We start from the raw sequence: 27883 nt of genomic DNA on the forward strand, positions 1-27883 counted from the left end.
GCCGCTATCTCCGGTACACAGGGAGGCATTGCCGTGAGAACATCCTATCCCTGCAGCTATTCATGCCTGCAGGTGCGAAACCGGCTCATGAGGCTCCCAGAGATATAGCAAACCCCTTCATTCTGTTTACCACACACGATCAACTGCACTAAACTGTCCATCCGCGCACCATTCAAGGTCGCCACATCGAGCACAAGGACTCCCACTGTTGCAAGTACGTGCAAAGGACGATGTTCACAGAGCAGGACCATGCGCTGGAGGCGATCCGCATTACCGGCAACATTATCGAAGCGCACGATGAATATGAACAGGCTCATTCCATGCAAGGTCAGTGAATTCGCCAGGCTGAGACCTGCGTATGGAGCAGGCGAGATGGACTGATTCCAGCCACGAAATAAACAGGGTCCGACAGGGAGGTGAATTCGGCGCTGTACGCTGCGACCAACAGACTTTGCCGATGGCTGCATGCGCTCCATCAGATTCAACCCGAAAATCCAGGATTGATGAGGATGATCGAAGATTTTGGCCTTGCCGAGAAAGGTCATTTCAGGGGACACGAGGACTGGGATCAAGGGGCGTGTAAGCGTAGAATTCATAAATACGCGCACTATTTCCCCGCTGAGAGTGACAGCGAGGACGAAGGCGGCGGCGGCGGTGATGACAGCAGACAGGGAGACGAAGATAGATACGCCGGCTATGACAACGATGAATACCAGAATGGCAATGGCAATGGCGACGACTACGACTATTCTCAAGGGTTTGGCGACGAAGGAAATGACTACGGCGAATGGAATGGCTATGGCGGAGGGAACGGTGAAATGAACGGCGACATGAATGGTTATGGCGAAGAAGGCGACTTGAACGGGGCGGACGACTTTGGAGGTAGTCGCGGAGGACATTATGACCATGGCACAGACTTCGGTCACAGTCACGGTCATGGCCACGGCCATGATCAGTATCAGCTGGATAATGACCTCTAGTCGCAGGATGACACGTATAGATAGTGTCTTGGGCGGAGGAAAAGCTTTGGGCAGGAAACAGGCGTCAATCATGGAGGAGCATTCGAGCTTTTGGTAGGAATTCTCTCGTCTTCCTCATGTGGCTCGTGCGGTAACTGAAGGTTGGTCCCAATTTGAGGTAGCATCCTAACACGCTGGTGTATAAGGCCAAAATCTATCCGAGTTCTGTGCTTTGCCATCGCGGACAATGACAAGTGGGTGCAACACGACAGGCTTGTTAACGGCGATAAGATAACAAGAGACCATTCCGCATCAAGATAAACAAAATCATAGCATGTGTATTTCGTCTGCATCAATTTCATTTGCTCTCAATGCGCCGGCTATACTATCAGGTCCATGTACTTGCATTCTTCAGGTTTGTTGTTGCTGTTGGGTACCCAGCAGATAGCCCACTATGGTTGGTGTGTGCGGAGTCTCAAAAGGCACATTTGGTCCGATACCCATGACGTTAGGACTGTGCGCGGTGCCCTGGCCGACTGTTCTTCCCTGACCTCCCAAGGGAGATGCGGCTGAGCGTTGCTCTCTCGCCAGGTCCTCCGGTGTCAGTTGGCGTGGAGGCATCAGCCCATCAATCCCATCTCCGTGCGATCCTCTCCATTCGCTCACATGGTTCTGGGCCTTTTTAGTAGTCCGAAAAAACCCCTCTTGTTGATTGCCTTGCACTTGGGGAGGATTGAAGACTGGTTCCAGAATCTCTAGCATACCCTCGTCACTGAGCATTGTATAGTCCCACATTTGTCGCGTCATGCGGGAAATATGGTGTGTCGGAAGAGGTTCTCTGATGTTGCGCCCGCCCAGAGAGCCATACACTACCGGCTTGTAAGAGTTTTGGAGTGCCCTCCTTTGGCCAATTTGTATACTTCTGAAAGCCACAACTGACTCCTCGTCGAGGCGAAAGCCGGCAGCCTGTAATTCTTCGATCATAAATAAGAAGGTATTTTCTGAAAATGTTCAGGTTTTGGATGGTGCGACCGCCTATGGTACCATGATCTCCCAGCCACCAAACTATAGCAGTCCGTTGCGAAGGATTTGGGTGGGCTCCCAGTCGAATTTCGGTGTAGGGATACCGATATTCGTGAGTGTATACGCGACTCGCAGGCTGCGGATCTGTGATGGCATGCTTTGAAAGATTCTCTCTAGGGCGGATATTGGGTGACTGGCCACAGTGGTAATGCTCTTGTAGGCGGCAACAGGGTCGAAAACCATTAGTCCTGTGATGAGAGATCTATTTGGGCCGTTGAAAACTTGATACTCCACGTCCGCGACCCGGGGTTAATGTTGTCTTTCCCATTGCGTGGCCGGACCTTGGCTTTTCACAGTCAACCATTAGTTGAACAAAGCTGTTGCAACTTGGTCCCATGGATCACGGAAATGAGATGGAATTTCTTGCGTGGGATCGATCCTGCTTCCTGGTAGTTTGATGATGCCAACGTCTGTAAGAAAGGCCTCCACGGCGAGGACCACAAAGCCGCCGCGTGAGAAACCTATTAAAAAGGCCTCATCACCCGGCTCCCAGCGAATACAGATATCAACGAAGGCGTAGACGATCATCTTCCTAATCCCTGTTCGTCGTTAGGCAGGATAAATCAATCTATGTGGAGTGCTTACCATTCCCTAAGGCGCCGCCTAACAAGTTTGATGAAGGCCTGGATAGAAGGTTTCCCTCTGTTGTGTTTCCGACGCCAGGCTGATAGATAGGTATCTGGAGCTGACCAACTACACTCATTGAATGGCCTACCATCGTCTTCGGGGCTTGCGGACTCCAAGAATGTTAAAAATAAGCGTTAGATATTGGTTTGTGCGTCCGACGGTGCTTTGGCCCGCAACGCATCGTTCCAAGTGCCGTTGGTGAGCATAACAATCTTCGCGCCTCGTGGCCCTCTTAAAGGAAATATCATGCCATTTTGGTTTGCCAGAGGTAGAGCCGTGTTGGGAGAGAGGACTTGAATCGGCGTCTGCGATGAACTTGGACTGCCTCGGAAGGACCCTTTGATCCATCCCTTGACTTTGTCCCTTTTACGACCGCCGCCGCCGCCACCACCTCTGCCTGGTGTAGTTGACATGACAAAGCCCACTTCGAAACCTAAATTGAGATGTAAATCAAGAGATGGATGAAGAGCTTAGTGTCAAGTCAGTATATGGAAAGGAGAGATTGGCGATAGAAGTATTCTCAATGTAAGCCCTCTAAAGCAAGTGAAGTCAAATGAAGCGTCCAAGTATGAGACAATCCATCTTTAGATCCAGTTGCATACTTTGCCACAGAATATCCGTAGTGTTCTTGCACGATGGGAGGGGATTAATTTAGAAGAACGCCCCAGAGGTATACACCGTCTCGTTCCTGGCCGCTCCCAAATATAGTTCTCCCGAAGCGCAGAGCAGTTGTAAAATGGACTTGAAAACTGCGTCGGACCGTATATGTTTGGGATGTTCTGTGGAAGTCAGCCCGAACGTGGCGGTTGGGCGCAGCAGTACAAACTGCTCGATGTCCAACGTCAAGGAGGGCGAAAATATGGCCATCGGCGACGTATACAGAGCTCGTTGCCTAAGCTAGAGTGACGCAATGTGTGCATAGACCTCGGGTCAGCGTGTGGAACTCGATGAAGACAATTACCAGTAGTATTATGTGGTAGAAGTAGGATATCTAGAGCTATGCCAAGGCTCTTCCAAATATCCCCACGGGGATATCACATCATCGCTGCTACTTACTGGCGGCTATATCCGTTGAGATGCATGCCGTAATCCATCAATCAACCCCTTCCGAAGCGCCCCGCCCCGTTGCGACGAGTTTCAGTCCCCTGCGCGAGTCCACCTAGCCTACATGGACGGGCGAAAAATCAGCCTCGTAGTTGACCCAGCGAGACTGCAAGCTGTTCTGAGACGCTACACGGGTTGCAAACAAATGGACAGCCGATGAAGCTATTTGCCCCTATACTCTGCGAATAGCAAAATACAGCCCGATCATATTTCGTGAGAAGAAGAGTGGACCCAGAGACAACGACCTTTCAAGCCTCATTGAAGAGCATTATATCCTCTCCGCCATCAGAACAGCCCGACCATGCCTTACGTCGAAGATTATACGGAGCACGAATACGGAGACGCACACTTTGACGAGAGCCAGGAATCCAACGGCGACGGCGATGAAAATTTCGACGACGGTTGGTACGGCGATGACAATGAAGTTAATGGCGACTATCAGCAGCATGGGAGAACGAACGGTCATCATGAGCCGAATGGCAACCAGGACAACGGAGATGACGGAGCACGCTGGCCCCATGCTGACAAGTCAAACGCCGATCTGGACATGTTGGTCGATTATGTTATATCCAAAGCTATTGAGTTGGGAGTGGTCAGTGACAGTGAAGCGGACGATTCAGACGAACATGACGACCTGCCGTAAATTTACTCGGCTGAACAGATTCTGGATTCTTACCAATTAGTGTGCCAAACTGTAAGACGGTGACAATATGCATGCTAATCTTCGCTGGGTGTCTGTTGGGCGTCCCTACGTCGTCGCCACGAACGTTCGTGTCATTGATGGTGTTGATTAAAGAACAGCAATCCAACGAGTCCCAGGAAGCCGAGGCAGACGAGGAAGACGTAGCGCGGCCCGGCTTGTTGTCCGTGTGAGGGGCATCGTGGGGGCATCGTGGGGTGTCGAGAAAAAAGAAGCGAGAAAGGGAGAGTTCTGGCACTGGGTGATGGCCGGAGTCACTGCCGAGATAGCCATACTCAAATAAAAGGCCCAGAAGGTCGATGCTTGCAAGGGCTAAACCTATCCAGAGTCCATGGTGGCGACTCGATCAATCTTCGGGAGGATAGATACTTCTTGGAACATCACAGCTTGTGGACGAGGCTGAGAGCAACATTCAACCTGTCCCACGCCTTGTAGACCAACAACGAGTAAGCGTGCGCAAGGAGTGCGAAACATGCAGGAAAAGAGGACGGCTCAGCTGGAAGGAGGAAAAAAGGAGTAAACATTTCCATCTGACACACTGCTTCGCGTGCTTTTCCAGAAGAACAAGACCATGTATTCAAGATATTCATAAATGCTCATTCGCCTGCGTCAATCTTTTCAACCCAACTTTTCCTGCTCTTTCATATACTCGACATACTCCCGGACAGCCTCCTCGAAGCTCGCGGGCTCCTTGAAGCCCAACTTGACCGCGAGGCTGTTGTCATAATTATACGCCCACGAGTACAAGATGCGCGCCTGGAACTCATCATGCTCCTCCTTGATATACTTCAACTTATCCTCGCCGCCGACTTTGGCCAGGGCGTCCATCATCTGCTGAATCGTCACGCAGATCCCGGGGGCATTGACGACGCGCTTGTGCGGCGGGAGGGCATCGCTCTTGAGCGTGAGAGCATAGACGAGATTCCAGATCAGCGTCTTGGGCGAGCACACGTTGCTGGGGAACTTCCGGTCCTGCACGGGGACAATGCACTCCTTCCCCGCCAGCGGTTCGCGGACGATGCCCGAAATGAAGGCGCTCGCCGCGGGGGCGGGCTTGCCCGGCCGCACCGAAATGGTCGGGAAGCGCAGCGTCACGGCGTCGATGAAGCCCTTGCGGTTCATGTCGTTGATCAGCACTTCGCACATGAGCTTCGCCGCGCCGTACGAGCCCTCGGGCGTCGGCAGCACGGACTCGGTGATCACGTCGGGCAGGGGTCGACCGTACACGGCTTGGCTGGATGCGTAGATGACTCGCAACCCGGGCCGGACGTGGCGGATCGTGTCGAGTAGGAGTCGCGTGCTCTCGAGGTTGACGCTCATGCCGAGGTCGTAGTTGGCTTCACTACCCGACGACATGATTCCGTGGAAGATGTAGACGGCGTCGAGGTCCGGCGTGATGACGCTGCGGTCTTTGAGCAGGTCCGTCTTAATGCATGTCGCGTTGCCTGGGTTTTGGGCGCCTTTGGGGACGGGAACGTCGACGATGTCGGTCAGGACGACTTTGTGCTCCGGGTTGGACAGGAGTTCGCGGGCCAGGAATTGGCCCAAGAAGCCGCCGGCGCCGGTGATGAGGATCTTCATGTTGGAAGCGACAGTAGAGACTTTTTATTTTTCGTTCGTGTTAAGTGTAAGGTATTCTTCTCTTTCCTGACGGATGTAGTTCTTCGTATTCGCTTGAAGCAGTACGCTGTGCACGAGTCTTCGATGGTTGCTGGCGAGGCTGTTGTCTGCTTGGAGCACTCACACTCACACTTTGATAATCGGTATATTTATTGTGGCCTGAAAATCGTCTTAGTCAAGCGGTTTTGTTTCTTTCCGGATTTCCTACCGTCAAATCCTAGTCACAAGTAGCGACGCTCAAAAGTCTTTTATTTCGGTCGGATATTCCGTACCCTTGGTTGTTCCTCCACTTGGAGAATCATCACAATGAGGCATCGGCAACGATCGGTGTTTGATGCCGGCAATGGAGGAGCAGACGAAGTTGGTGACACCACCCCACCGAGTGACACCCACGCAGTGACACCCAGTGAGGGGCATGATGGGGATAGAGATTTGGGGGTCTTCGGCGAGGGCATCATCATGGATCATACGGTTCTGGCCAATATCTGTACATCGTAAACACTTCGCTGTACTGCTCGTAGAATCTAGCCGACACCATTGGGATGAGGTGGATGAGTTAAAAGCAATACAGCGGCTAAATGGTATCACACATCACACTTCTTGCAGCATTAAACTGAGACAACACTTCTCCTCCCTTCATATCATGATGCATAACCAACTCTCGTCGCTTCTTTAGGTATGGGAATGCGCGAATGTGCTGCTCCGGGATGGAAATCCCTGCTGCCCATCCTGGGCAACTGCAGCGTCTCATCACTGCTGCTCTGGTCTCTCGTCTGTGCACTTCTGCTGCTGGTCGTAATGATGGTATTCCAGGGCGGTCGCTCATCTTCATATATCGACCCCTCGTCAGTATCGCTGGGTGACTCCAATTGTGATCCCGACCCGAGTCCATCATGCTGGTCTTCGAATTGGGGTGGATTGATTATGGATGCTCGTTTCGGTGGAGGATACATGTTTGCTTGTGCCCTCAACCTTGCAGCCTTTACACTTCCACTTCTTGTCGGCGGCCTCGCGTCGGTCGCCGGTTGTTGTACTCGCAGGCCAATGTAAACCGGACGTGACTGCTGTGTTGCCGTTTGAATTTCTGCATTCGGTAGAGCAGTCAACCCAGCATCACCAGCCACGGGCGGCATAGGCCAGTTTTCGGTCCTTGGTGTCGAGTTGGCAAGGGTACGAGCGTGGTCCGAGAAAGGATTGGACGGCGTTTCCGAGCCGCCGGTACTTCGCTTGTAAACTTGCATTGGAATCATCTTTTTGCCATCCCGGCTGGCTCGGAGCTCGAAATGCCTCGTATCGTCCTGCTCAATGTCGTGCAGGAAACCTCTCTCCCTAGGTTCTATTTCGTCTCCGCCATATGCGACGCCGATCCTCTCAACATCATCGACAGCCACGTCCACGCTCATTGGCGTCTTGGTCGTCTCGGAAACCCAGGTCCCTTTGTTTCCTGTTTGATCATGATAATCCATGCGACGTCTGGAGCTCCTTGCGAGACTTCCGATCGAATCAACGAAGAAACGTCGGAAGAACGGCTTCAAACCAGGTGCGCTCGCCGCAAAGAGCGCCAGATACAGTTCAAGCAGGGCCCAAATCCAGGTGACCCAGAGTTCCCAGGAAAAGTCGTAGTTCACATTCAACAAGTCGTACAGAAGCACCGTCCTCACGATGCCTGCCGCAACGGCCATGAATCCAAGGGCGAACAACAAATACAAGGCTATCTTCTGTCTGGGAGGGAGATCCAGATGGTAGACCAGTATCAGTGGCAGCAGCGTACTGTAAAAATCACCCAGCACACTGAATGCGGCTGATGTTGGGAGCGCGACACTTTCGTTGGCGCAATGCGACTTGTGTGTAGCTGCCCAGACGGGGTCAAAACTCTCCCAGTATGACTGGAGGGGGTCGCACAGAAGGAGCAGTGTCAGACCAAAGGCCACGAAGTACAGGATGTTGTACGCGATGCCGATCCAGGTGGCAATCAAGAAAGCTTTGCTGAACTTGACGCTGAGTCGGCGATAGAAGAGGAGGACACTGACTTTGATCAAGCTAATTGCAACGATATAACACCACAAGCTGATCCAGATATTAAGACGGTTTCCGACAAAAGTCTCGGCGGGAATGTCCCAGACATGTCGACCAGTGTGGTAGACTTTGTTGCTGATGATGACCAAGACGGACAGGGCAATGAGGAACAGAAGAGCGATGACCACGAGGAGGTCGTCCCATCCTGGTGCTTTTGTAATGAACACTCGAGAGTAGATTCGAGCCGTGACAATTGTGGTGCCAAGGGCGGCAAAGATGATGCAAACATATTCAAGAGCAGGTCCCCTTGTCTCGGGATTAATATAATTCGGTTTCGGCCATGTCGCAATGACGGACGGCGGAGCTGGTTTGGCGAGTTAATAAGGTCCGCGTGCGCCTGGTGCTGTACTCACGGTGCAATGTATCAACCATGTTCTGTGTGTATGTAGCGGTTGGGATACAATCAAGCGTCTTTCGTCAAAGAGGTACCGGCCTCTATCATTGCGGTTCAATGTCGCATTGTGGTTTCGACTTTGCATGTGCTGAGTCCGGCTGGGGCAGTCAGGCTGACGATTGCTGCGGTAAAGAGAAAGGACCTGCGCAGTTGATGGCAAGAGTGTTGGCAGCGGCAGCCCCAAGGCTAGGGTATCAAATGGCGTATGCGATAAATCATAAGAGGTCAAGTGAAAAGAGAGAAAGCAAGTAAGATGGAATCGCAACGACAGATCAGCCGGACTCTGCCTTGAGATATTCGGATTGGGGCTAAATGGGACAGCGGCTCAAGCTGGTGTTGATTGGATCACCGTGTTAGACCTCCTGCGAGGACGCTACTGTACCTCCCGCCGCGAAAAAGGCAATCCCTTGACGCCTCTTGCGACAAAGCCTCCATGCCAGAGGGACGCTTCTGGGAATAGTGGTGACTGGGGCACCAGGCTTGCGCTGAGGTGAGTTGGATCCAGGCGAGTGCGGATTGAAGATTCAGGGGAAGCATCTCCACCATCGAGCAGAATCCACCACGCGAATAGGCTGGACGGGAGGTTGGATCCTCTAGCTCCATCACGTTTTGGAAATCTCGTCAAGCCCGTTCCTGGAACCTGCATGGTTTCGGTAAATGAGCGACGAAACTACTTGCCATAATAGCGGTAAGGGCGCGGGGAAGACAGGGAGAGGCGAAGTTATTGCTCGTTGGCTTGCAGAAGGTTGAAGCCTGAAGGGTACAATAAATGGACGGCCTAACTAGTGTGCCAGCCAGTGTGTGCCTCAGTCCGTACTGTATCGAGTCTTGAGCAGGCCGGAACGGTGTGGCATGTCGCTTGCATGCAGGCTGTTTCTTGAACGAAGCCTGAACGGAACCCAAACCTGTTCGTGGTGAGATCTGGAATCTGTCTAGGGAGTAGAAGTCCTGTCAGTTGGGCACCATCATGCACCTTGTCGGCGTTGCTTTTTCCGTTGCAGATGCCAGAACCAGTACGAAGTATGGGAGTATGGATAGGAATAAAAAGACTCACTTCCTGAGACGTTCTCGAAGCGCAAAGAGCATGGTTTTCATAACAAGTACCTTCGGTTGCATAGATTCCAATTTATTACGACACAAGGAGTGCTCGAAGACGGTGACATTCCCACGCATTCCTTACAGGCATCATCCAGGCCCGCACGAGGTCATCAGCGGTCCTGACTAGGCTATCGAGGCCATGAGTAACCCCTGTGGGCTAGTATTCGTAGGCCCGTAGGCGGAGGACTCAGAATGGCAGGCGCCATCGTTGGCACTGAGTGGCACCTGCAGAAGCTGTCAACCCACCGAAAAGGTCACCAGCCATCAACTGTTTGCTGATCCCTCGCCTAAAATGCTCTAAATTCTCACTCGACTTGAACTCTGCCTCCATCATCGTCCCAAGGATCAATCGTGAAACAAACGAACTTGACGCAATTCGTCCCATGAAGATCCGCACAGTGACTAGCCACCTAGCCCGTCGAGCCTTACCCACGCACGCACACGACAATCCTGATTCCTGGTGGGATAACACCGTAGAGATTTTCTTCATGGAATACCTTGCATCTCATAATCAAGGGATTCTAGTACACGGCGAGGTGGATGCGTTGACAGGCGTCAACTACGGAGTATTGCTCGCTGGATTTGATTGTGGCTATTGCATACTACTCAAAAGCATACACGGCATGAGTACACCATATCCAGTCCGGCGCTCTTAGACGCACTGTACAATTTTCACATCATGTATTCATACTAGATTAGTATCTCTTTCCTTTTCGATTTCATTTCACCTCCTCTCGATCAGAGTTTTACAACTTTGCTACCGGCTGCGATGATCCCACAGTGGTGATCTCATTGTACAGCAGACTGGAAGACAAGTCAGTAAGTCGAGCCACACCCGAAACAATCACGACGACATACCTTGTCAAGAAGTCTGCATAATCTTCACCCGTCACTTGACCCTCAAAATACCTGGCAGCAAGTTGGTACTTGTTGCCCTTGGGTGCCTTGGAGGCCAACTCATCGGCCTGTTCTTTCAACAACTTGAGAGCATAGGCCTTATCAACCGTCTTGCCCTCTGCCGTCTTGACACCGTGCTTCACCCATTGCCAGAGCTGTGACCGTGAGACTTCAGCAGTGGCGGCATCTTCCATGAGATAGTTGATGGGCACACAGCCAACGCCTCGGAGCCAGCCTTCCATGTAACCCAGACCGATATTGAGATTCTTCCTGATGCCGTCTTCGGTCACGGAGCCCGGAACATTGGTGTTCAGCAAATCGTTCCTGGTGACGTGGACATCCTCACGACGTTTGTACATCTGGTTAGGGGCTGGCATGTGCTTGTTAAAGACTTCGGCTGCAATCGCTGCAAGAGCGGGATGAGCAACCCATGTGCCGTCGTGACCAGCCAGGACTTCACGGAGCTTGTCCTGTCGGACCTTATCCATTGCCTTGTCATTGGCTTCCTTGTTGTCCTTGATAGGGATCTGAGCAGCCATACCACCCATGGCATGCACGCCACGACGATGGCAAGTCTTGATCAAGAGTCGAACATATGCGTCCATGAAAGGAACAGTCATGGTGACATCGTCTCGGTTGGGGAGCACAAACTGCGGGTGTTGGCGAAGTTTCTTGACCCATGAGAACAAATAGTCCCACCTTCCGCAGTTCAGGCCGGCAGAGTGATCGCGGAGCTCGTAAATGATCTCGTCCATCTCAAAAGCAGCCAAGATGGTCTCGATCAAAACGGTGCCTCGGATGGTGCCTCGAGGCATGCCAATGTAGTCTTGGGAAAGGTTAAAGACGTCGTTCCAGAGTCTCGCTTCAAGATGCGATTCCATCTTGGGCAGGTAGAAGTAAGGGCCTGTGCCTCGCTTGACGAGTTCGTAGGCGTTCGAGAAAAAATACAGACCAAAGTCAAACAACGAACCAGAAATGGGTTCGCCATCGACAGTGAAATGCTTCTCTTCGAGATGCCAGCCTCGTGGTCTGGCAATGAGCGTAGGCAATACTCTGTCCGTGCGCAGCTTATACTCTTTCTCTCCTGCCTTGAAGTCAATCTGCTTCCTGATGGCGTCGTACAGGTTGACCTGGCCGGACACTTGATCTGTGTATGGAATCAGAAGGCTGTAGCGGTAGATTCGGGGAGGAGGGAAACCTACTGTCCCATGTAGGTGCTTGCGCGTCTGTAACGATGTAGGTTAGCTCAAAGAGTCTGCGGAAGAATGGCGATAGCTCTTACCCTCAAAGTCGGCCATATATGTCCACACTTGCGAATTCAACGCGTTAACCACCATCTTGCGATCGGTAGGACCCTATTTCGTGTCAACAGGAAAGAATTCGGCAGGTGCTGGTCTGTACCACTCACTGTGATCTCGAGACGTCGATCCACTGCATTTCGTCAGAAGGTTGTTCCAATGTAGGCGGGTTATGAACCAACATACCGAGTCCGGGAGCTGGAGGAGCGCCCTTCCAACTGTCTGAATCCCTAATATGCTTTGTTTCCGGTAGAAAGTCTGGTAGCACACCACGGTCGAGTTCTTGTTGTCTAATTTCCCGTCTCTTGAGCAGCTCTTTTCTCGTCGAATTGAATGTGCGATGCAACAGAGCGAGGAAGGCGGTAGCTTCGGGGGTGAGGATCTTCCGGTGAGAATCCTTGATGGGGCCATTGATGGCGACGCCCTCGTTAATCTGCTCAATAGTAGCCATGATGAATATGACGGCAGTAAGATTTGAAAGAAAGCCGGAGGGGAAGAGAGAGAGATGCAAAGGCTTGAGATGGTGATGGAGGGGCCGGGAAAGAGGAGGTCTGATATAATATAGTGAAATACGTCAGCGCAGACAAACACATGTGAGCTCAACCGCGGCCCCAAGGCCGGCGCACTTCTCAGGTTGGAGGGACACAGACGTGACAGACCCAATCATCGAGCAACAAACAGCCAGAAGCCGGGGAAGTGGATGGCACAGACGCCAACAGCTTCAATCGCTTGTGGAGTAAATCGTAGTGGTTGGCGATCGACCGACACGGAGGAGTCTCTGAACATCTTCCCATTTCTCCGGCCTGCATCTACTTGCGTCACTCTTATCTCAAATAATCGCCCTTCGCTTCTCGAATTGAAGCAGCATCGACACTGCAGCTTTCTTTGTTGATGTGCAAAAGTTGTCGCGGCTGGCACCTAGGCGGTTGGAGACAGAGACTCATCGATCGCTGGTACGAGTAGTGGCTGTCTTGTCCGAGTGGAAAACTCGCCGGCAAAGCTGAACCACTAGTGACGCTTTCAGCATTTGCCGAGGTTGCTTCCATGAATGGTCTGATCATGGTCTGCGGAAGGAGCCAATGGGCGTCAACAACTTCTTCCGTTCCCTCTCCGAATCATTCCGAACCTTCTACGGTGGACTTTTACGTCGGGTAATGAATGAACAATTTCCGATCGAGGCGGTCTTTCAGTACGTCAAGCCTCTACTCCGTAGATTTGGAGCAGTTGTGGACATGAGCATGGCAAGACATACATTGAAACGCGGGTATCAGTAGTAAAGCTCAGCTAAGTACAGATGGTCTTGCTGTCGGATCCGACGAAAATCTCCACGTCTCGCTTTCACATCCACTCAATCCATCTCTTTTTCTTGAGAGCTCTTCACAGTCTCTTCAGGTGTATTGCCAGGCAGCAAAGGCTTGGGCAGAATCGAGAGCTATCGCTCCAAATGGCAAACAGTCCGTTACATTCCCTCCCGGAACCGTGGCGTTCTGCATATTTGCAAAAACTTGCCAGGTATTGCCCTCTGTTGGGCACGCCATGAAGCCTGTTGCCCCAAACGCCTGGGTGCTCAGCATCCCGAATGGTGCATCCTGCCTCTTTCTGTAGACGAACGGACAAAGGATCGAGCCGACCGGCCTGAAGGAAGAATGTGCTTGGGTATAGCCGATTTCACCGTGCGGCGTAACGTAGATTTGCTGACCACCTGGAACAACCACCGCCTGTTACCGGAATCAGTGGATGTCCGCCACAAAGCAGAGACAACTTACCATGTTACAGAGAGAGAAGACCGTCTCGTTGCCAGCCGGACACGCTCCGATCTGATCTACCTGAGACGGGCAATATGACAAGGTATCTCCCCCGAGGTAGAATCGCAAGCCGGCAGCATTCATGCGGAGATAGTCAATTGCGGAACCGCTTCTAACAGAAACGACCGTGATGGGCGTAGTGGGAGTCGTGATGGCGCCACTGGTGGCAGAGGTAGTGGTTGAGCTGGCAGTGCTGGTTGAGGTGGAACGGGTTGTGCTCAAGCTGGACGCAGTGCTGTTGCTGAAACCGCAGCCGCCAGCGTAGCCATACGGCACTCCAGTGCAGAGGGCGGCACCTCCCTGTGGATGGGGCGAGGCCGAAGCAAGAGCAGGAAGAACAGAGATCGCTGCGGAGTTGAAGAAGCGCATGTTGAAAAGTGGTTGAAAAGCCGACAATGAGAGAAAAGAGTGAGATCTTTTTGATTCACAGAACGAACGAACCTGCTGAAGAGAAGAGAGCGTGATTTGGAAGATGATGAGGATCTCAAATATAAAGAAGATGAGGTAGGTCTGGCATTGCAGAATATTTCCCCCCTCGACGGGCCCTTGCAGCTTCCAGATCATTTTGTGCTACTTTCCAAAACCACGCCAACAGCATCGAGTCTATGAAATCTCGGACTGAGGCCAAGATCTCGGAGATTCAAAAGGCATCTCTGGGCGAGGAGCTGGATCAACAGATGGTGAGCTGCATATGACAGTTACATCCTCAGCCTTGTTCACCATGGATCTTATCCCTCTTTGCTTCCCGCTTCACACCCTTTCTCCATGGCTGCGGATACCCACACTATCCCTCTGATTTTACTCCGATTCGATATCATACACCATCCGCACTTGAATCTCTTTCCCGTCTTCGGTTGTGACCTTGATGCACTGTGTGTGCCGACGGATCTTGTCTACTTCCTCAAGCCCACAGATGCGTGGCTGTCCAAGCATCGTCCGGCTTCTTGCCTATGGCCTGAACCAGCTTGCCGTCGCTGTCGTCCTCCTTCCAATCCCCCTGCGCCCCGTTGTCCTTGGCCTCTTGTTAACTGATCCATCTGCTCCGGCCTTCGATATCCCCGAAGAAGGCGTCGTGACTGTTACGCCGTTTCCAGTCCAAGATGTATTTCTCGGTCGTCCCCGGAATTGAAGCTGCTGTTGCAGTCTGTTCCATCTGCAAGTCATTCTCGGACGGCTGCTTAATTTTCAAATGCATCGAGGCCACGCTAGTAGCTTTGCGTATCATGACATTAACACCTTGAGGGCCAGAACCTGAGCGAAACCATCTGACAGTGACTTGTTCATTGTCCACTTTCCGGCCAGATTTGTAGAGTCTTCTCCGGAGGGGTTGCCATGACCGCTCTTGGGCTTTGCACAGCTGGTAGGGCATCGTAGTTATACTTGGAAACCACAATATCACCTGTGAGATATGCTGGTCATCGCATACGCAATATCGTCATGACTCGCGTATGCCAGGACATCTTCATGACAGTCATCCAGACTCCGTGATCAAAGCCTCTGCTCCTAATGCATCCAGACGTTGCCGGTTATTTTGCCAATTGATCCAAGCCAGGCCTTGTAGAAAAGAGTCGGCTAAGTCGTCCAGCTTGGAAATGCCTTTGCTCTCCCCTCGTTTTGTCCGAACTTCTTTCTTCCAGACCGAGACGAATTGTTGTACGAGTGGTTGTAGGCCTTCAGCCATAATTACCCTTGCAGTTGAAGATTGGCCTTCCAGAATATTGCCCACCAGGTCGATTTTTGCTCGCTTGACGTCTCGGCCCGTCAATTTCTTCCCGGAGACGGGCACGGTTCTGTCAGGACCTTCAAGCCAGTACCTGTTAACCTGGGTAGGCTGCATTGGCTCTACAACCAGCTTGACCTTTCTGCTTTCAACCAATGTCCGTAGGACCGCGTAAAGCATGCCTTCGAAGACGCCTACCCGTATCGTCCACTCAGGCACAGCTGCTCGACCTCCAGAACGGAACCTTTGCCTCTCGATCAGGACATAGTTTGGTTTGTAGGTCTGCAGCATGTGGTTGACCAGGTTATAGGCATGCCCAGCATAGTCGATAGGTTCGAATGATTCTTTTGTGACATTGTCAAGCAAGCCTGCCGCTGTTCGCACTTCACTTATCGGATCACCTACGATTCCCGGACTGAGACCATCTTTTGATCCCTTTGGTGCCTGAGAGACGGCAACACGGTGCCAAGCGTGCAACTCTGGTAGACCATAGAGACAAGTGGTCTCGGTAGCGGGTTTTGCCGTGAAATGAGCAAAAGCAAGATTTCTGATTCCCATGTCAATGCTCAGGAGGCTCAGCTGGTCTCCCTTGCATCTCTTCGTGCTCGATATGGCCTCTCTGATGCCTTGTACGCGTATAGCTTTCGTTCCCGAACAAGGTGAACCAATCGAACCTGCCAGTCGATGTAGCTTGTCGAGCGTCAACGCTTCCAGCCAGGTCTTCGACGCGGTCATCCCAACTAGCCACGAGTCCGGTCCCGCCACCGTAGTCTACGTATCCGGCATCATGTAAGGTTCCCCAGTCTCATCGATGTCTTTAGATGCTCATTTTCATTGCAACGTCGACCGCTATATGCGTTTCGCCGCTGATGTTGAAGAATCTAATGATGGACGTCTCGGTTTCGGAAAGGAAACGCGTCTATCGAGCGCGGTCACGTGGAGGTCTTCAACTCTGCACCACTCACGACCACCACATCTACCTACCTTAGGTGAACACTCACTCTTATGCGCTGGAAGATTGGGAAAGTGAACAGCTCATGGCAAGAAACAGACATATTACAGTATTATGAGATGATGCTACCCTGACCCCGAATAAAAGTTGGTAATGTACAAAGCTCCCCACCCAAAGTTCTATCCTGTGATAACGCCCTTTTTCCATCGCAAGCAAAAGGGGTATCTTCAGGAGTGTCCCTCATGTGTTACAGATCAACAGGAATGTCGTCACTTTCCGATGCCTCAGAAATGCTGTCAATGCCGCCGTCCAATATATCTCCATCCTGCGCCAAATAAACCAAATTTTTCCATACCCGCAGGTTGAGAACCGCAATGTGGGCCAACATCCGGGCCATGCCATCAATATGGGGCAAGTTTCGCCATTGTTGTTTTTGTTGCTGAACCTGGTGCCATTGCTTCTGAGCTTGGGATATATTCAGACTTGTCATGTTCTGAAACTCAATTGCATGCTTATGTGCATTCTTTTCAAGAAGTCCGGCTATTTCTCTGGCCACGGCGTGATCACGCTCCTCTGTGTCGAATCTTTCCCTCAACAACGCCGTGGTCTCAGCAACGTCTTTTTCAGAAATTGGCAACGCCGGTCGGCAGGCGTAGAAGGCAGCACGGGTAAGCTCAACACCGATGGGGGTGGCATGTCGCAACCACACCTCCGAAATGAATGTGTCAGGACCCATGTTACCCTCCGTCAAATCCATCAGCCGGTTGTGTAGAAGACTGCGTGTCTCTTTCCTTCGGTTTTGCGTCAGCTTCCGAGAGGTCGGGTCCTTACTGCGAGCCTCGCAAGGCTGCTGATGTACAAGGGTGTCGTAGACCGAGAGTGATATTTTGAGATGGACAATGTCCTGGATCTCTTCACGGATTGTCTTCAGTCGAGACCTATCGTGCTTCAGGGTCTCCGGGATATCTCGATCTGAGGAGATGCAGAGTTCAGTTAACCCGTGCACCAATGCCCCAAGGGCTATCGTCCGAGGCGTCTGGCCTGCCGTCGGACACTGCTGATGTTTTTGACTCGCATCGAGGTACCATTCCCGGGATCGGTTCACATTCAACTTTTCGTTGGCAATGCGTAATCGGAAGTATTCCTGTTGGAATGCCACGGTGTCGTCAATCAGATGGTAGCGGAAGCTTCGGATCTGATGATTCGCAACGTCTAGCTTCATGGCTTCCAGAAATGCAAAAAGCTTCTCGATCCCGGTAACAAGAGCGTGTAGGTCTCCTCTCTCTGCACCTTCCCGTATCTGTTCAGCCATCTCTTGGGCAGAATCGTCCCTCATAGGAGCGCAGTGAGTCGTGAGGAGCACGCACAGCCAGCGCGCTAGACGAACGACGTCCAGCAGGCCATGAGATACTTCTTGCAGGAGCAAAGAGATGTCAAGATATTGGACGATCTGATCTTGATCCCGGTCAGGGACCAAGATGGCGAGTAGCTCCTTGAGCGTCAGAAACATCTGACGCAACCTTGGGGTGAAATATCGCGGCTCCACTGGGGAGGAAGGACATGCTTCCTGACAGCATGAACAAGACACCAGGAGATTGTGTTGATATACTATCCTCAATTCAGCTTCCAGACTCAACCAATATTTCTTTGCTTCTTGTCTCTTCTGCTCCCCTTTGTGCCCAGAGACAGGCATGAAATGGAGATCGTGGTCATAATTAATGTCGACTCTGAGGTTGATGTTTGATTGAATCCACATCAGATCCAATTCCTCCAAGGACTCTTTCGTCACGGGCGGCATCAGCGTGGCATGAAGAAGAGCATCGACATCGTCTTCGGTCGTACACGCGGGTATTCTGATCCGCTCACGGACACCGTCCCTTTCGCCCTTCTTGTCTTCAGGCTGTAGTAAAGGTGGCTCACTGAGCGGGACCTGCCCGTCTGCCTGAACGGTCTCGAAGACATCTTGAAATGAAGACTTGTCCGAGAGGGAACCCGTCCCATGAGAAAAATCGCGACCGTCCTCGGGGTGACTATCCCCTTTTGGAGGAATGTCTAACCCGAGATGCATCGTCGATTTCATGGTCGTTGGCTTCGACGACGAAGAGGCCGTGGTGGATTGATATGTTGTGGCTGCAGGACTGCGCCTGTCTGTTATAGGAACTCTTCTAGAGGCTTTTGACCCACTAGCCGCGTTTTCCTGGTCGTGGTGCATCCCATTGTCGCTGCCTTCTTCGCCGCATTCTTCTGATTCCCCCATGTAAAGCTCCTACAACAGAAAAGTTCATCTCATTGGCGCATCATTTTCCGCATGTGGCCCTTCGTGGAGTCTCTAGAGACAAAGAGGGGTTCTGTCAGACCTCGATATAGGTCCGTGGGAGCTTGTAGTTTTCGTTCGCGTATCAGAACACGGGGAGGCGGATACTGTCCGACAAGGCGGTTCACAGCATCTGTTTGCCAATGAGCACAGCGTTGGCCAGAGAGCGCTTCAGATGCACACCTCCACTAGCGGTAACGGGTCGCATATGCAGTCTAACCGTGCATGTTCCGGGATATCTGAGCTTTTGCTGCGACGTTGAGGAGGCGAAGGGACGCGGTCCGGGAGGCTAGCGGCAGCAAGGCATGCAATCCAATGCAGCTTGAAAAGTGTCCAATATATCAGGAGAGAGCGAGAACAAGCGAGAGATCCAACAGGCGCCTCGGTGCTCCGAACTTTTGTCCTGCTACAAAAGTGACAAGGAAGACAAGTGTCCAGAATCCTGGCTCAGTGAGCCTCATTTTGGTTTCGGAGTGGAAATCCTGGTGGTTTCTATTTTGCTGTCATTGAGCTTACCCTGTCCGTCCATCCAAGGGGGCGACCGGAAATTACGGCTGCCGAGTGGCTTGCTACAGCTGGCGACATGGCCTTGACTATGCGGCATCACCATTTTCTTGTCCTGCTCGCAGAGACATCCCACGGACGTTCCAGGTTGAGCACGGCAGGCTCTGTTTGATCGCTGGTTTTGTTATTGAAGGCTGACGATCCCACTCAGTCTTGGAGTTTCGAGCTACGGCGACGGCGTGCAGTGGTGGATCTCTGGCTACCCACACGCATGGTTCCTCCGGCCATGGCTAAGGTCGCTTTCAGCGTGCCGAGAGGCCAATGACAAACGCCAATTGCACGGCGAATACTCAAAATCAGGCAGGGCACACATCATGGGCGTGTGAGCCCGCTTTTCGACAAGCGTTTAAAGCCTTGCAGCGTTGATCAGGCTGATGAAAGGCGACCACTCATGACTTCCGTCACAGAACTTCGCCACTCCTCTATTCTGATCTGCCATAATGAGGCAACGATACTCCTATATATGTGTTTGGACTCCTTCAAGGGAGAATGGCAAAGATCATCGTCTGATGGATCTTGCGGCCCAAAATGAAGTGGGACAGGCGTTGCTCGCCAGTCGAGAGTACCACCCGGCCGCAGAACCGTTGCCAAACGTTGCGGCAATGCGGTCGCACAACCTGCAATGGTGAATGGGTCCGATTATGAGACCCCCTGATCCAGCGGCTTACGTCGGCCGAGTGTGACAGAGCGGGAGACGGCAGACGCGACACACACAGCGCTCATTAAGTTGTACACAGGTACGCAGCGTACTCGGTGCCGCCGACACTGTACCGGATATTTACTGCATGACGTAGGCTTTTGCTTATCTGAGTTCATCTATCATGCAAGATTCAAGGTCTGTATCTCAGTCTTTGGTGGCTTAAAGAAGCAACGACACAATCGCTCCAGCACCAGAAGAAATCACTGCCGTGGGATGATGCAAAGCGGCCAGGTCAAACCCAGCACGATGCCTTGGTGGAGGTTGACACAGAAATACGGGAAGTCGCCTGTCCACGAACTTTCATTTACAAATTCCTGTGACATCAACATTCGTCCTCGAGCCTTTCATCCAGCATACCCAAGGGCTCTCCACCATTACCGTCAGCAAAAGCAATTTTGACACCGAAGATTGAAAGTTGGATCCTATACATGATTGTGACATCGAGTGCGTTGTGATCTGTTCCAGTGGTGCTGTCTGCTCGAAGCCCGCTTCAGTGATAGCGTGGACGGCTAATTGCCTCACTTTTCTGCCACGGCTCGAATGGGTGGTAAGAGAAAATCCTGGCGAGCCAGCTGTCAGATAACGTGCCCGATGATCCAGGCTCCTATCTCCAGACTGCGAATCATTGGGACACAAATCAGCAAAGGCTTTCATAGCCACTAGCAAAATGATGGTTGATGGGTGGAAGTCCTCGTCGACCTCAATGGCATCCTGGTGCTTGGCCCTGTCTAACCCCCAACATACCTTCACACGGGTAGAGATGCTCCAGTGCGACGGATGTCCGTCTCGGTCAAATGACGCCAAGCTCTTTGTCTCTAAGCTTGGAGAGCGCATGGTCTAATCATGGCTGAGGACGTCCGATTCATTCTTCCGGACCGTGTCCCGCGATGCGTATAGTAGGACGAGGAGGGTCCAGAAAAGGAACATGCCTTGCCACCATCATACCTCAGTGTCTTACTTGAAGAGGAGCCCGCAGTATCATACGACTTGGGGCTATGTTTGATTATCTTCAATCAGCTATGGATCCTGGATCTTGACAACCACCTTTTGCGATCCGGCGGCACCGGACTTCTGGTGGTTGTAAGCCTTGACGGCGTCCTCGAATCCGCCATCGCCAACCAATTCATAATCCAGAGGCCGCAATTTGCCCGTCTCAATCAACCCAAGGATGACCGGGATGTACCTTTCAAGGTTCGCATTCAGTTCTTCGGCCTCCGGCCGCCCGACGCCTCCAAGCCTCACCAGATGTGTCTTGCCACCTTCGAAGTCGCCAATGCCGCTCCAGTCATTTGTTGTGGCGAAATATTTATCAGCCTCATTTGTCGCCTTGAACAGTTCTTTAGCCAGCAAGGGGTTGTCAGCTGCGGCCGCATCGAAGATCTTGGAAACTTTGCCCGAGGTGATGTCGAGGACTGCCTTCACTTGTTGATCTAGAGAAACTTTATAGTCGAAAGTCAATGCGCCAAGGTCTTTGACCGAAGCAGCCGACTTGGGAGAGCACGACGCAGCGACGTTGTAGCCGCACACTTTCGCCAGCTGAACAGCGCATTTACCGACACTGCTTGCACCACCAAGGATGATGATCCAATCATCGCCAGGCGCAGGGATATTCTTCGGGTCAGGCAGCGAGATTTTGAGGCCTTCGATCAATCCCAGGAATGCAGTTTCAGCAGCCACCCCCAATGTGGCAGCCTGAACGAGTGAGATATTCTTTGGTTTGTGCATGGTGACTTGGGCGTCCATGAGGAAATATTCCTGACAGGCTCCATATTCGGGGCAACCGAGCCTCGTGCAGCCAAAAACCTCATCACCAATCTTGAAGCCATACTTGGATTGTGCTTCTTCCCCTGCCTCCGCAACAATACCACCGGTATCGACGCCGAGGATGAGAGGCCACTTGACGACAAGGATACCATATTCACTCATAAAAGAATCGCTATGATCGAGTCAGAGATGATGAGAAGCACTTGCCGTCTCTCACATGGCCAAATCCCTTTTGGGCTGAGAGCTTGCCCGAGCATTAAAGAAGATGGGACTTACACAGGATTGATGGCTACATAGATTGATTTCACGAGTAGCTGGTCCGGTCCTGGCGACGGTTTCTCAAGGTCATCCACGACTTTGGCTTCAGCACCCTGGTGAGCAAAGACGACACCCTTCATGGTTGCAATTGTTGATAACTGTTGACGAGACTTGAACACGTAAGTGAGGTTGCAAGAACTTCAGGGTTTGGCTGCGTGGGCAGCAGTCCAAAGTATTCTTTATAAAAGATGTGTACCTGGGCAAGCAATGTCCTGTCTCTGGAAAGGTAGGCAACACAGCGCAGACGTATGACATCTCGTATTCACTTCATGGACTATACCGCCTAGAGTAAACAGCACTTTTGTCGGCACACATTTGGATGGGAAAGGTGGAAGCATCCTGATCCAATGATTAACACCACCCAGAGCTCTCACACCCAACCACCATGATCTTATAGGTCAAGCATGCGGACTCAGGTGAGTATAGCACAGATACGCGGAAGCATATCTCAGACATGCCAGGGTTCAGCAAGGAAGCATTCGTTGAACGCACTAAGGAGCTTACATAATGAACGGTAGTTGTCTTTGTAAAGCGATGTTGGTCTGGAATACGTCAAATACGAGGAGGGGTAGCCCAACGGTGGCCTTGGCAAATTGCGCTAGAGAGCCATCTGATGGGGAGATGTTATGAATCTGAACCATTGATATACCCTTGAAGTCAGTTTATTGAATGCAGCGGTGGAGGGGAGAAGAGAACAAGAGCTGGCTTGCTGGCTTCTGTCTACTTGTAGTTGCTGTAGTTAGTGCCTGTGGGTTCCTTCAATTTGGAGCCCCTACTCCGCCGGAATATCTACGGTGGCGCATATAAACACATAAAGCTGCCGACCCGGCGACCGAAGTTGTTGGACATATTCTCAACAACTCGTCCCAAAGTCTCGGATTTGTCCAACACACTCCTTCTGCGCAGACACGCGCTTGTCTGTCCTCATCCTCCTACTCTCTCAAGACGTACAGCTCTCCCCTTTTGTCACGGCCATCTTTCTCCCTCAGAACCGCCGCCATGGCGGGCAGACAGTCAGTGCGAGTGCTCGCACGGCAGCTCAAGTCCTCGTGCTCACATTCGCAACCTCAAACCCACCGGACATTCTCCTCTACATCCTCCTACCTCGCCGCGCATAATTTCACGATGCCCGCCATGTCCCCGACCATGACCGAGGGCAACATCTCCAGTTGGAAGGTCAAAGAAGGGGACTCGTACTCGACAGGTGACGTTCTGCTCGAAATCGAGACGGACAAAGCTACAATGGACGTTGAAGCACAAGATGATGGCGTGATGGCCAAGATATTTGCGCCAGAAGGTTCCAAGGCAGTCAAAGTCGGCACGCGGATAGCTGTCCTTGCTGACGCTGGTGACGACGTCTCCAGCCTTGAAATCCCTGCGGACGATTCCAAACCCGCAGAGTCGCCGGCAGACAACGTGCAAGGCGGAAAAGAGGACGGGAACAAATACGAGTCCTCGGGCATCGAAAAAGAAATCCCAGGCACACCGCAGCACAAGCGTCCGGCCAAGGACAAACCGAAGACGAGTCCCACCGGTCCAGGGCAGAACCCCAAATACCCTCTCTACCCGTCCGTTATTGCACTCATTCACGAGAACCACATCTCCGACGACGACGTGCTCAAAATCAGTGCCAGCGGTCCCAACGGTCGTCTTCTCAAAGGCGACGTGCTCGCGTACCTAGGCACGATTGAACCCGACTATGCGTCCAAACAATCCGAACGAATTGAGCACCTTGCCCATCTCGACCTGAGCAATATCAAACTCGGCCCAACACCAACAAAACCCGCCGGCACGCCGCCAACGACGGAAGCTGCGCCGTCCGTGCCCGAGAAGCCGAAACTCAGCAGTATCAGCATCACCATCTCACTCGCCGAGGTTCTCAAGGTGCAGAAGCGCATCAAGGACACTCTGGGCGTGTCCGTGCCTTTGTCCACGTTCCTCGCGCGAGCCGTCGACCTGGCCAACGACGACCTGCCGAACCCCAAGGGCACAAAGCCTTCTGCGAACGACCTGTTCAACGCTGTGCTAGGTCTGGATACGATACCGACAACATCACGAGGCACATATCTCCCTCAGATCGACGCGTTCTCTTTGCAATCCACACGATCCTCGCCGGCACGTAAACCCACGCCGGTCAAGAAACCCGACATCATCGACATCCTGTCCGGCAAGGCTGTGCCGAAGCGCGCGGCGCCGCGCTCGTCATCGTCCTCACTGGCGGCATCAACTGGCCGCAGTATATCAACCGCCGAAGGTGCATTGAACACCTTCAGCGTGACGGTGCCGGCAGGCGAAGAGAAGCGCGCAAAGACCTTCCTCGAGCGAGTCAAGACTGTCTTGCAGGTCGAACCGGGCAAGTTGATTCTCTGAAATGTTCGTGTCCCACGGTTTGGTTTGCTTGCGCCAGAGTCAGGATCACCGCAAGGGACACGGCCAGGGACGTTTCCCTGTGACTAGCCTTCCTGATTGGAAAAGAGCTGGTTTGCGCGCAGGGAGATGCGTCCGTCTCGTCTCAACGTGCACGCCGTGTATAGAAGGGGCTTTGAGCGAGCATGGGGTTATGTAGCAGCGTCCCTTAAGAGCTTGCACGTAGGCGCATACAAAGCACGGTTTCATCCACCACCTCAGGATCTGGTGATAAATGTCTTGTCCCTGGACTGATCTTGAGTTTTGATGTGTTGTGTGTTTCAATATTCATTGTGATTTCAACGACTAGGCTGTATCTGACGGTTTCCCTGCCCATTGTATCTGCAGTTGCACCCTGGCTAACGCTCACGGCTCTCAACTGACACCGACCTGTGACAAAATGTTCCCATTCACACACGATATGAACCTGACGCCAACGCTTGAAATTCCCGCCAAGCGAACATCATTTCCCATCCAGTTTGCTCCAGTGTTCGTTCACCCAGGTCTCACGGCATAAATTCGTCATAAACACTTGCTTATCAACTAGTGTGTCTCTGCTCTGGCTTACAGAGTCTGTTGGTCTGTTGAAGTTTCTCGCCACGTGAAATGGCTCCCAATATCGATGCAACAGCTAGATGATTCCTGCTGTAGGGGCAGCGGTCTGTAGGTGAAGATCGTTGGTTTCTGTGTATAACCCATATGCGAGACTTGGCCAGAAGTCCAGGCATAAGCGTGGACGTCGGAGGAGTTTCGTAAGCTGGGCGTGGTCTTCCCACAGCAAGGACACTATCATCGGATCGCTCCCCAATCACCTAGTTTCCCTGATATCCCATCGCTGTTGCGCCCTTCGTTGCCCTTCTTGCCAAAAACCCGCCAGAAGCGTAACGTTTCGTCTCCGGCTCCCGTCACGACAGTGGTACCATCCGGACTGGTGCTCAAATAAAGGACACGAAATGTGTGTCCGGTGAGACTGACAACTTGCTCCATTTTGGGATATTTCCAGACCACAATCTGATTCTGGCTGTAGCCATGCGTGCTTACAATTTCATCGCTGTTCTTGCTCCAGGCCAAATTGCAGACCTGGCTACCTGTGTCGACCTCTTTGATGAGGGAGCCATTTGCAGTGTTCCAAAATTTGATCGATCGATCTGCTGTCCCACCACCTGATGCCAACAGATGATGCTGATGAGGGCTCCAAGCAATTGCCTTCACCGCCGCAACATGGTTTGAGAATCGGTATAATGGTGTTTCTGAGAGTTTGTCCCAGACACAGAGCTTGTTGTCGTTGCCGCCTGAAGCAAGCTGTCCATCTTCAGTATTCCATCGCAGACCGCACACTTCCTGTTTGTGACCAGCCAATCTCCGTAAATATTGATCGGGACTTCGCACATCTCTATGATATATCAGGCGATCTCTTGAGCCCGATGTCAGGATATGGTCGTTCCAAGCCAACGCTCCCACTCGAGCCGAATGACCCGTCATTGTCCTTAATCTTCTCGACTTTTCAGCGTCGTAAATTTGCACAAAGCCTTTGTGTGTTCCAATGGCCAGATGTGACCCTCGTTGTATCCATGCCACAGACGTCACTAGGTCGTTATCTGGCAGCTTGCATAGTTGTGTGACTTTGCCGGTCGTACTGTTCCACATGTAGACACATGATCCCAGTCCTACCCCCAGTATGTCGGCCGATCCCCAGTCGACAAGATTGAGGTAAAAGTCGTCTGCCAACTCAGGAGCATCCAGCACTTTGTACGGTACTTTCGCTATGGGTCGAGGCTGTTTCCGCGGGGTCTGCAAGATTGATTGCGAGGAGTAGTTGATGGGTGATATTGAGTAGAGGTCCGACCTGGCGTTAAGATTGATGAGTCCCGGATGTTTCCCAGTCCTTGACGATGGAGTCGGATGCCCAGATCCTATCACTTTTTGAGGCGACTTGTAGGAGAACATGTTCTTGTGAGGAGTAGTGGGAGTTATTGAAGCAGGAGGCATAGCGGAGATGGAGGGTTGGCCAGGAGGAGTCTGTCTTCGTCCGAAGAGATCGTCCGGCGATATAGATCGGAAATCCTGAGGTACTGAGTCGCCCATCAGTTCGTTGCGGAGGACTTTTGAGTATGTTCTGTTTGCTTCTTCGGTACGTTGGAAATGGAGCTCGCCATGAGGAGTCTTCTTCTTCGACCGTGAGGGAGTCGCAGGTGATCCATCGTCATGCAATAAGCTGTAGCTCGCCTGCAGGTCTTGTCCGTCTCTGTTGGGTATAAATCTAACAAACCGAGTCAACCAAAGTTTCCACCGCATGATGAACATTCTCTACTTACCGATCTCCGTAGACTCGCTGTCTCTTCCGACTAGGACTCCGTCCTGGTGTTCTTTCTCTCTGTCTTCCTGCATGATCGAACTCTTTTAATCTCCTATTCAGAGCATCTGCTTCCATTGCTTCTGTCGCTCGTTGAACAGCTGACATGTTGCCGTCGCGCCCCGCGAATCGCTTGCTGGTTATTGTAGGAGGAGTTTTCGAGCCGACCGGAGTGGGCAATGTGGGCGTCAGTGGACGATCGATAGGATCAACTGTGGAAGGAGCTGTAGTCCCGTTGGCCATGGTGATCGTATTGTTCGTTGCGGAGTGATAGGGGAGGATTGTTGTTGTCGTTGTATGGGGGCAACCCTAAGTGAATGTCGAGTGACGCCAAGATGAAGGGAATAGCAACGCTGTTGACGGCGACGGGTTCCTGGAGGGGAGCGTAGTTGGATGTGTTCTGGGTTTGTTGGTGGTCTCCGCAACCGCGACCGCTGAACCGACGTGTGGATTACGGTAAAGAATGACTATGCGCGCTGGCGAGAATGAAGCATGATGAAAATATGTCGACTGATGCAGCTCGTTAGATAGGAGTCGAAATGCCTGAGTATGTGGAAGTGAAGGCGAGGTTGGTGTTGAGGCAGAACGAGTGAATCTGTTGTTTGCGTTCAGGATCGCCCAAAGCGCATTTACTCTGCACTGCAGTTTCACTCCGCCAAGCACAGCGCAAGGCCATCGCCTTGAGCCAAACCAGCCGTGCTGTCAAGACGGACAATGCTTTCCTTTCACCGCAGTGAGACAGTCTATAATAATCGGATTGTATTTTACGGAGTACTCTTGCCCTATTGCTTGCTGATTCCATCGAGGCACCTCTCGGAATAGTGAAGCTGGAAGAGCTCTGCTGCTGGGGCATCATAACAAACCACTTTACGCGGCCACTGTAGCGACCTTAGAGCTCCCAGACATCGCGTCTCTTTTGTTTTTGGGCGGCAAGGGAGCATTCCCATTTGTTTCAGCATCGTTCTCGAATCTGCCCTTCCCAGACTCCGTGTTGGGCGTTTGAACGACGCTTGCGGGGAGAAGAATGATTCGATGAGAGTAACGTTTCAGAAAGAGCAGCCCCCAAGCCTTGGGCGATCCCCCGGGCGATTAGCCTAGCCGCTGCAGGGCTGAGGACTCAGGACTGCCACT

The 27883-nt window shown here is 52.1% G+C and overlaps 13 protein-coding genes across 13 annotated transcripts; 3 read left to right on the plus strand and 10 right to left on the minus strand.

Moving 5' to 3' along the window:
* Positions 1–37: 37 nt before the first annotated feature.
* On the plus strand, positions 38–1242 carry PV05_06104 (uncharacterized protein). The gene is made up of 2 exons (XM_013462693.1): positions 38–327; positions 403–1242. Exons 1-2 carry the CDS (start codon positions 231–233, stop codon positions 978–980), a joined length of 675 nt encoding a protein of 224 aa, XP_013318147.1. The 5' UTR covers positions 38–230; the 3' UTR covers positions 981–1242.
* A 1561-nt stretch (positions 1243–2803) lies between these two features.
* On the minus strand, positions 2804–3082 carry PV05_06105 (uncharacterized protein; the record flags this gene model as incomplete). The annotated part of the gene is made up of 1 exon (XM_013462694.1): positions 2804–3082. One exon carries the CDS (start codon positions 3080–3082, stop codon positions 2804–2806), a length of 279 nt encoding a protein of 92 aa, XP_013318148.1.
* A 992-nt stretch (positions 3083–4074) lies between these two features.
* Positions 4075–4646, plus strand: PV05_06106 (uncharacterized protein; the record flags this gene model as incomplete). Its single annotated transcript, XM_013462695.1, has 2 exons — positions 4075–4412; positions 4457–4646. The coding sequence occupies 2 exons, from the start codon at positions 4075–4077 to the stop codon at positions 4644–4646; spliced, it is 528 nt and encodes a 175-aa protein (XP_013318149.1).
* Positions 4647–4947: 301 nt separating this feature from the next.
* Positions 4948–6414, minus strand: PV05_06107 (uncharacterized protein). The gene is made up of 2 exons (XM_013462696.1): positions 6302–6414; positions 4948–6252 (listed from the first exon to the last, which is right to left on the minus strand). Exon 2 carries the CDS (start codon positions 6052–6054, stop codon positions 5092–5094), a length of 963 nt encoding a protein of 320 aa, XP_013318150.1. The 5' UTR covers positions 6055–6252; positions 6302–6414; the 3' UTR covers positions 4948–5091.
* Positions 6415–6560: 146 nt separating this feature from the next.
* Positions 6561–8883, minus strand: PV05_06108 (uncharacterized protein). The gene is made up of 2 exons (XM_013462697.1): positions 8523–8883; positions 6561–8473 (listed from the first exon to the last, which is right to left on the minus strand). The coding sequence occupies exons 1-2, from the start codon at positions 8539–8541 to the stop codon at positions 6735–6737; spliced, it is 1758 nt and encodes a 585-aa protein (XP_013318151.1). The 5' UTR covers positions 8542–8883; the 3' UTR covers positions 6561–6734.
* A 1293-nt stretch (positions 8884–10176) lies between these two features.
* Positions 10177–12773, minus strand: PV05_06109 (malate synthase, glyoxysomal). Its single transcript, XM_013462698.1, has 6 exons — positions 12043–12773; positions 11967–11989; positions 11841–11913; positions 11761–11784; positions 10520–11705; positions 10177–10465 (listed from the first exon to the last, which is right to left on the minus strand). Exons 1-6 carry the CDS (start codon positions 12305–12307, stop codon positions 10408–10410), a joined length of 1629 nt encoding a protein of 542 aa, XP_013318152.1. The 5' UTR covers positions 12308–12773; the 3' UTR covers positions 10177–10407.
* A 471-nt stretch (positions 12774–13244) lies between these two features.
* On the minus strand, positions 13245–14030 carry PV05_06110 (uncharacterized protein; the record flags this gene model as incomplete). Its single annotated transcript, XM_013462699.1, has 2 exons — positions 13245–13574; positions 13623–14030. The coding sequence occupies 2 exons, from the start codon at positions 14028–14030 to the stop codon at positions 13245–13247; spliced, it is 738 nt and encodes a 245-aa protein (XP_013318153.1).
* Positions 14031–14571: 541 nt separating this feature from the next.
* Positions 14572–15030, minus strand: PV05_06111 (uncharacterized protein; the record flags this gene model as incomplete). Its single annotated transcript, XM_013462700.1, has 1 exon — positions 14572–15030. One exon carries the CDS (start codon positions 15028–15030, stop codon positions 14686–14688), a length of 345 nt encoding a protein of 114 aa, XP_013318154.1. The 3' UTR covers positions 14572–14685.
* Positions 15031–15132: 102 nt separating this feature from the next.
* On the minus strand, positions 15133–16116 carry PV05_06112 (uncharacterized protein; the record flags this gene model as incomplete). Its single annotated transcript, XM_013462701.1, has 1 exon — positions 15133–16116. The coding sequence occupies one exon, from the start codon at positions 16114–16116 to the stop codon at positions 15133–15135; it is 984 nt and encodes a 327-aa protein (XP_013318155.1).
* Positions 16117–16422: 306 nt separating this feature from the next.
* PV05_06113 (uncharacterized protein) lies at positions 16423–19298 on the minus strand. The gene has a single exon (XM_013462702.1). The coding sequence runs from the start codon at positions 18588–18590 to the stop codon at positions 16581–16583; it is 2010 nt and encodes a 669-aa protein (XP_013318156.1). The 5' UTR covers positions 18591–19298; the 3' UTR covers positions 16423–16580.
* Positions 19299–20928: 1630 nt separating this feature from the next.
* Positions 20929–22073, minus strand: PV05_06114 (uncharacterized protein; the record flags this gene model as incomplete). The annotated part of the gene is made up of 2 exons (XM_013462703.1): positions 20929–21847; positions 21952–22073. The coding sequence occupies 2 exons, from the start codon at positions 22071–22073 to the stop codon at positions 20929–20931; spliced, it is 1041 nt and encodes a 346-aa protein (XP_013318157.1).
* A 791-nt stretch (positions 22074–22864) lies between these two features.
* On the plus strand, positions 22865–24674 carry PV05_06115 (uncharacterized protein). The gene has a single exon (XM_013462704.1). The coding sequence runs from the start codon at positions 22993–22995 to the stop codon at positions 24361–24363; it is 1371 nt and encodes a 456-aa protein (XP_013318158.1). The 5' UTR covers positions 22865–22992; the 3' UTR covers positions 24364–24674.
* On the minus strand, positions 24674–27396 carry PV05_06116 (uncharacterized protein). Its single transcript, XM_013462705.1, has 2 exons — positions 26715–27396; positions 24674–26659 (listed from the first exon to the last, which is right to left on the minus strand). The coding sequence occupies exons 1-2, from the start codon at positions 26993–26995 to the stop codon at positions 25189–25191; spliced, it is 1752 nt and encodes a 583-aa protein (XP_013318159.1). The 5' UTR covers positions 26996–27396; the 3' UTR covers positions 24674–25188.
* Positions 27397–27883: the final 487 nt, after the last annotated feature.

This window comes from Exophiala xenobiotica (genome assembly GCF_000835505.1).
Source record: "Exophiala xenobiotica strain CBS 118157 unplaced genomic scaffold supercont1.3, whole genome shotgun sequence".
In the NCBI taxonomy this organism is placed as follows: Eukaryota; Fungi; Ascomycota; class Eurotiomycetes; order Chaetothyriales; family Herpotrichiellaceae; genus Exophiala; species Exophiala xenobiotica.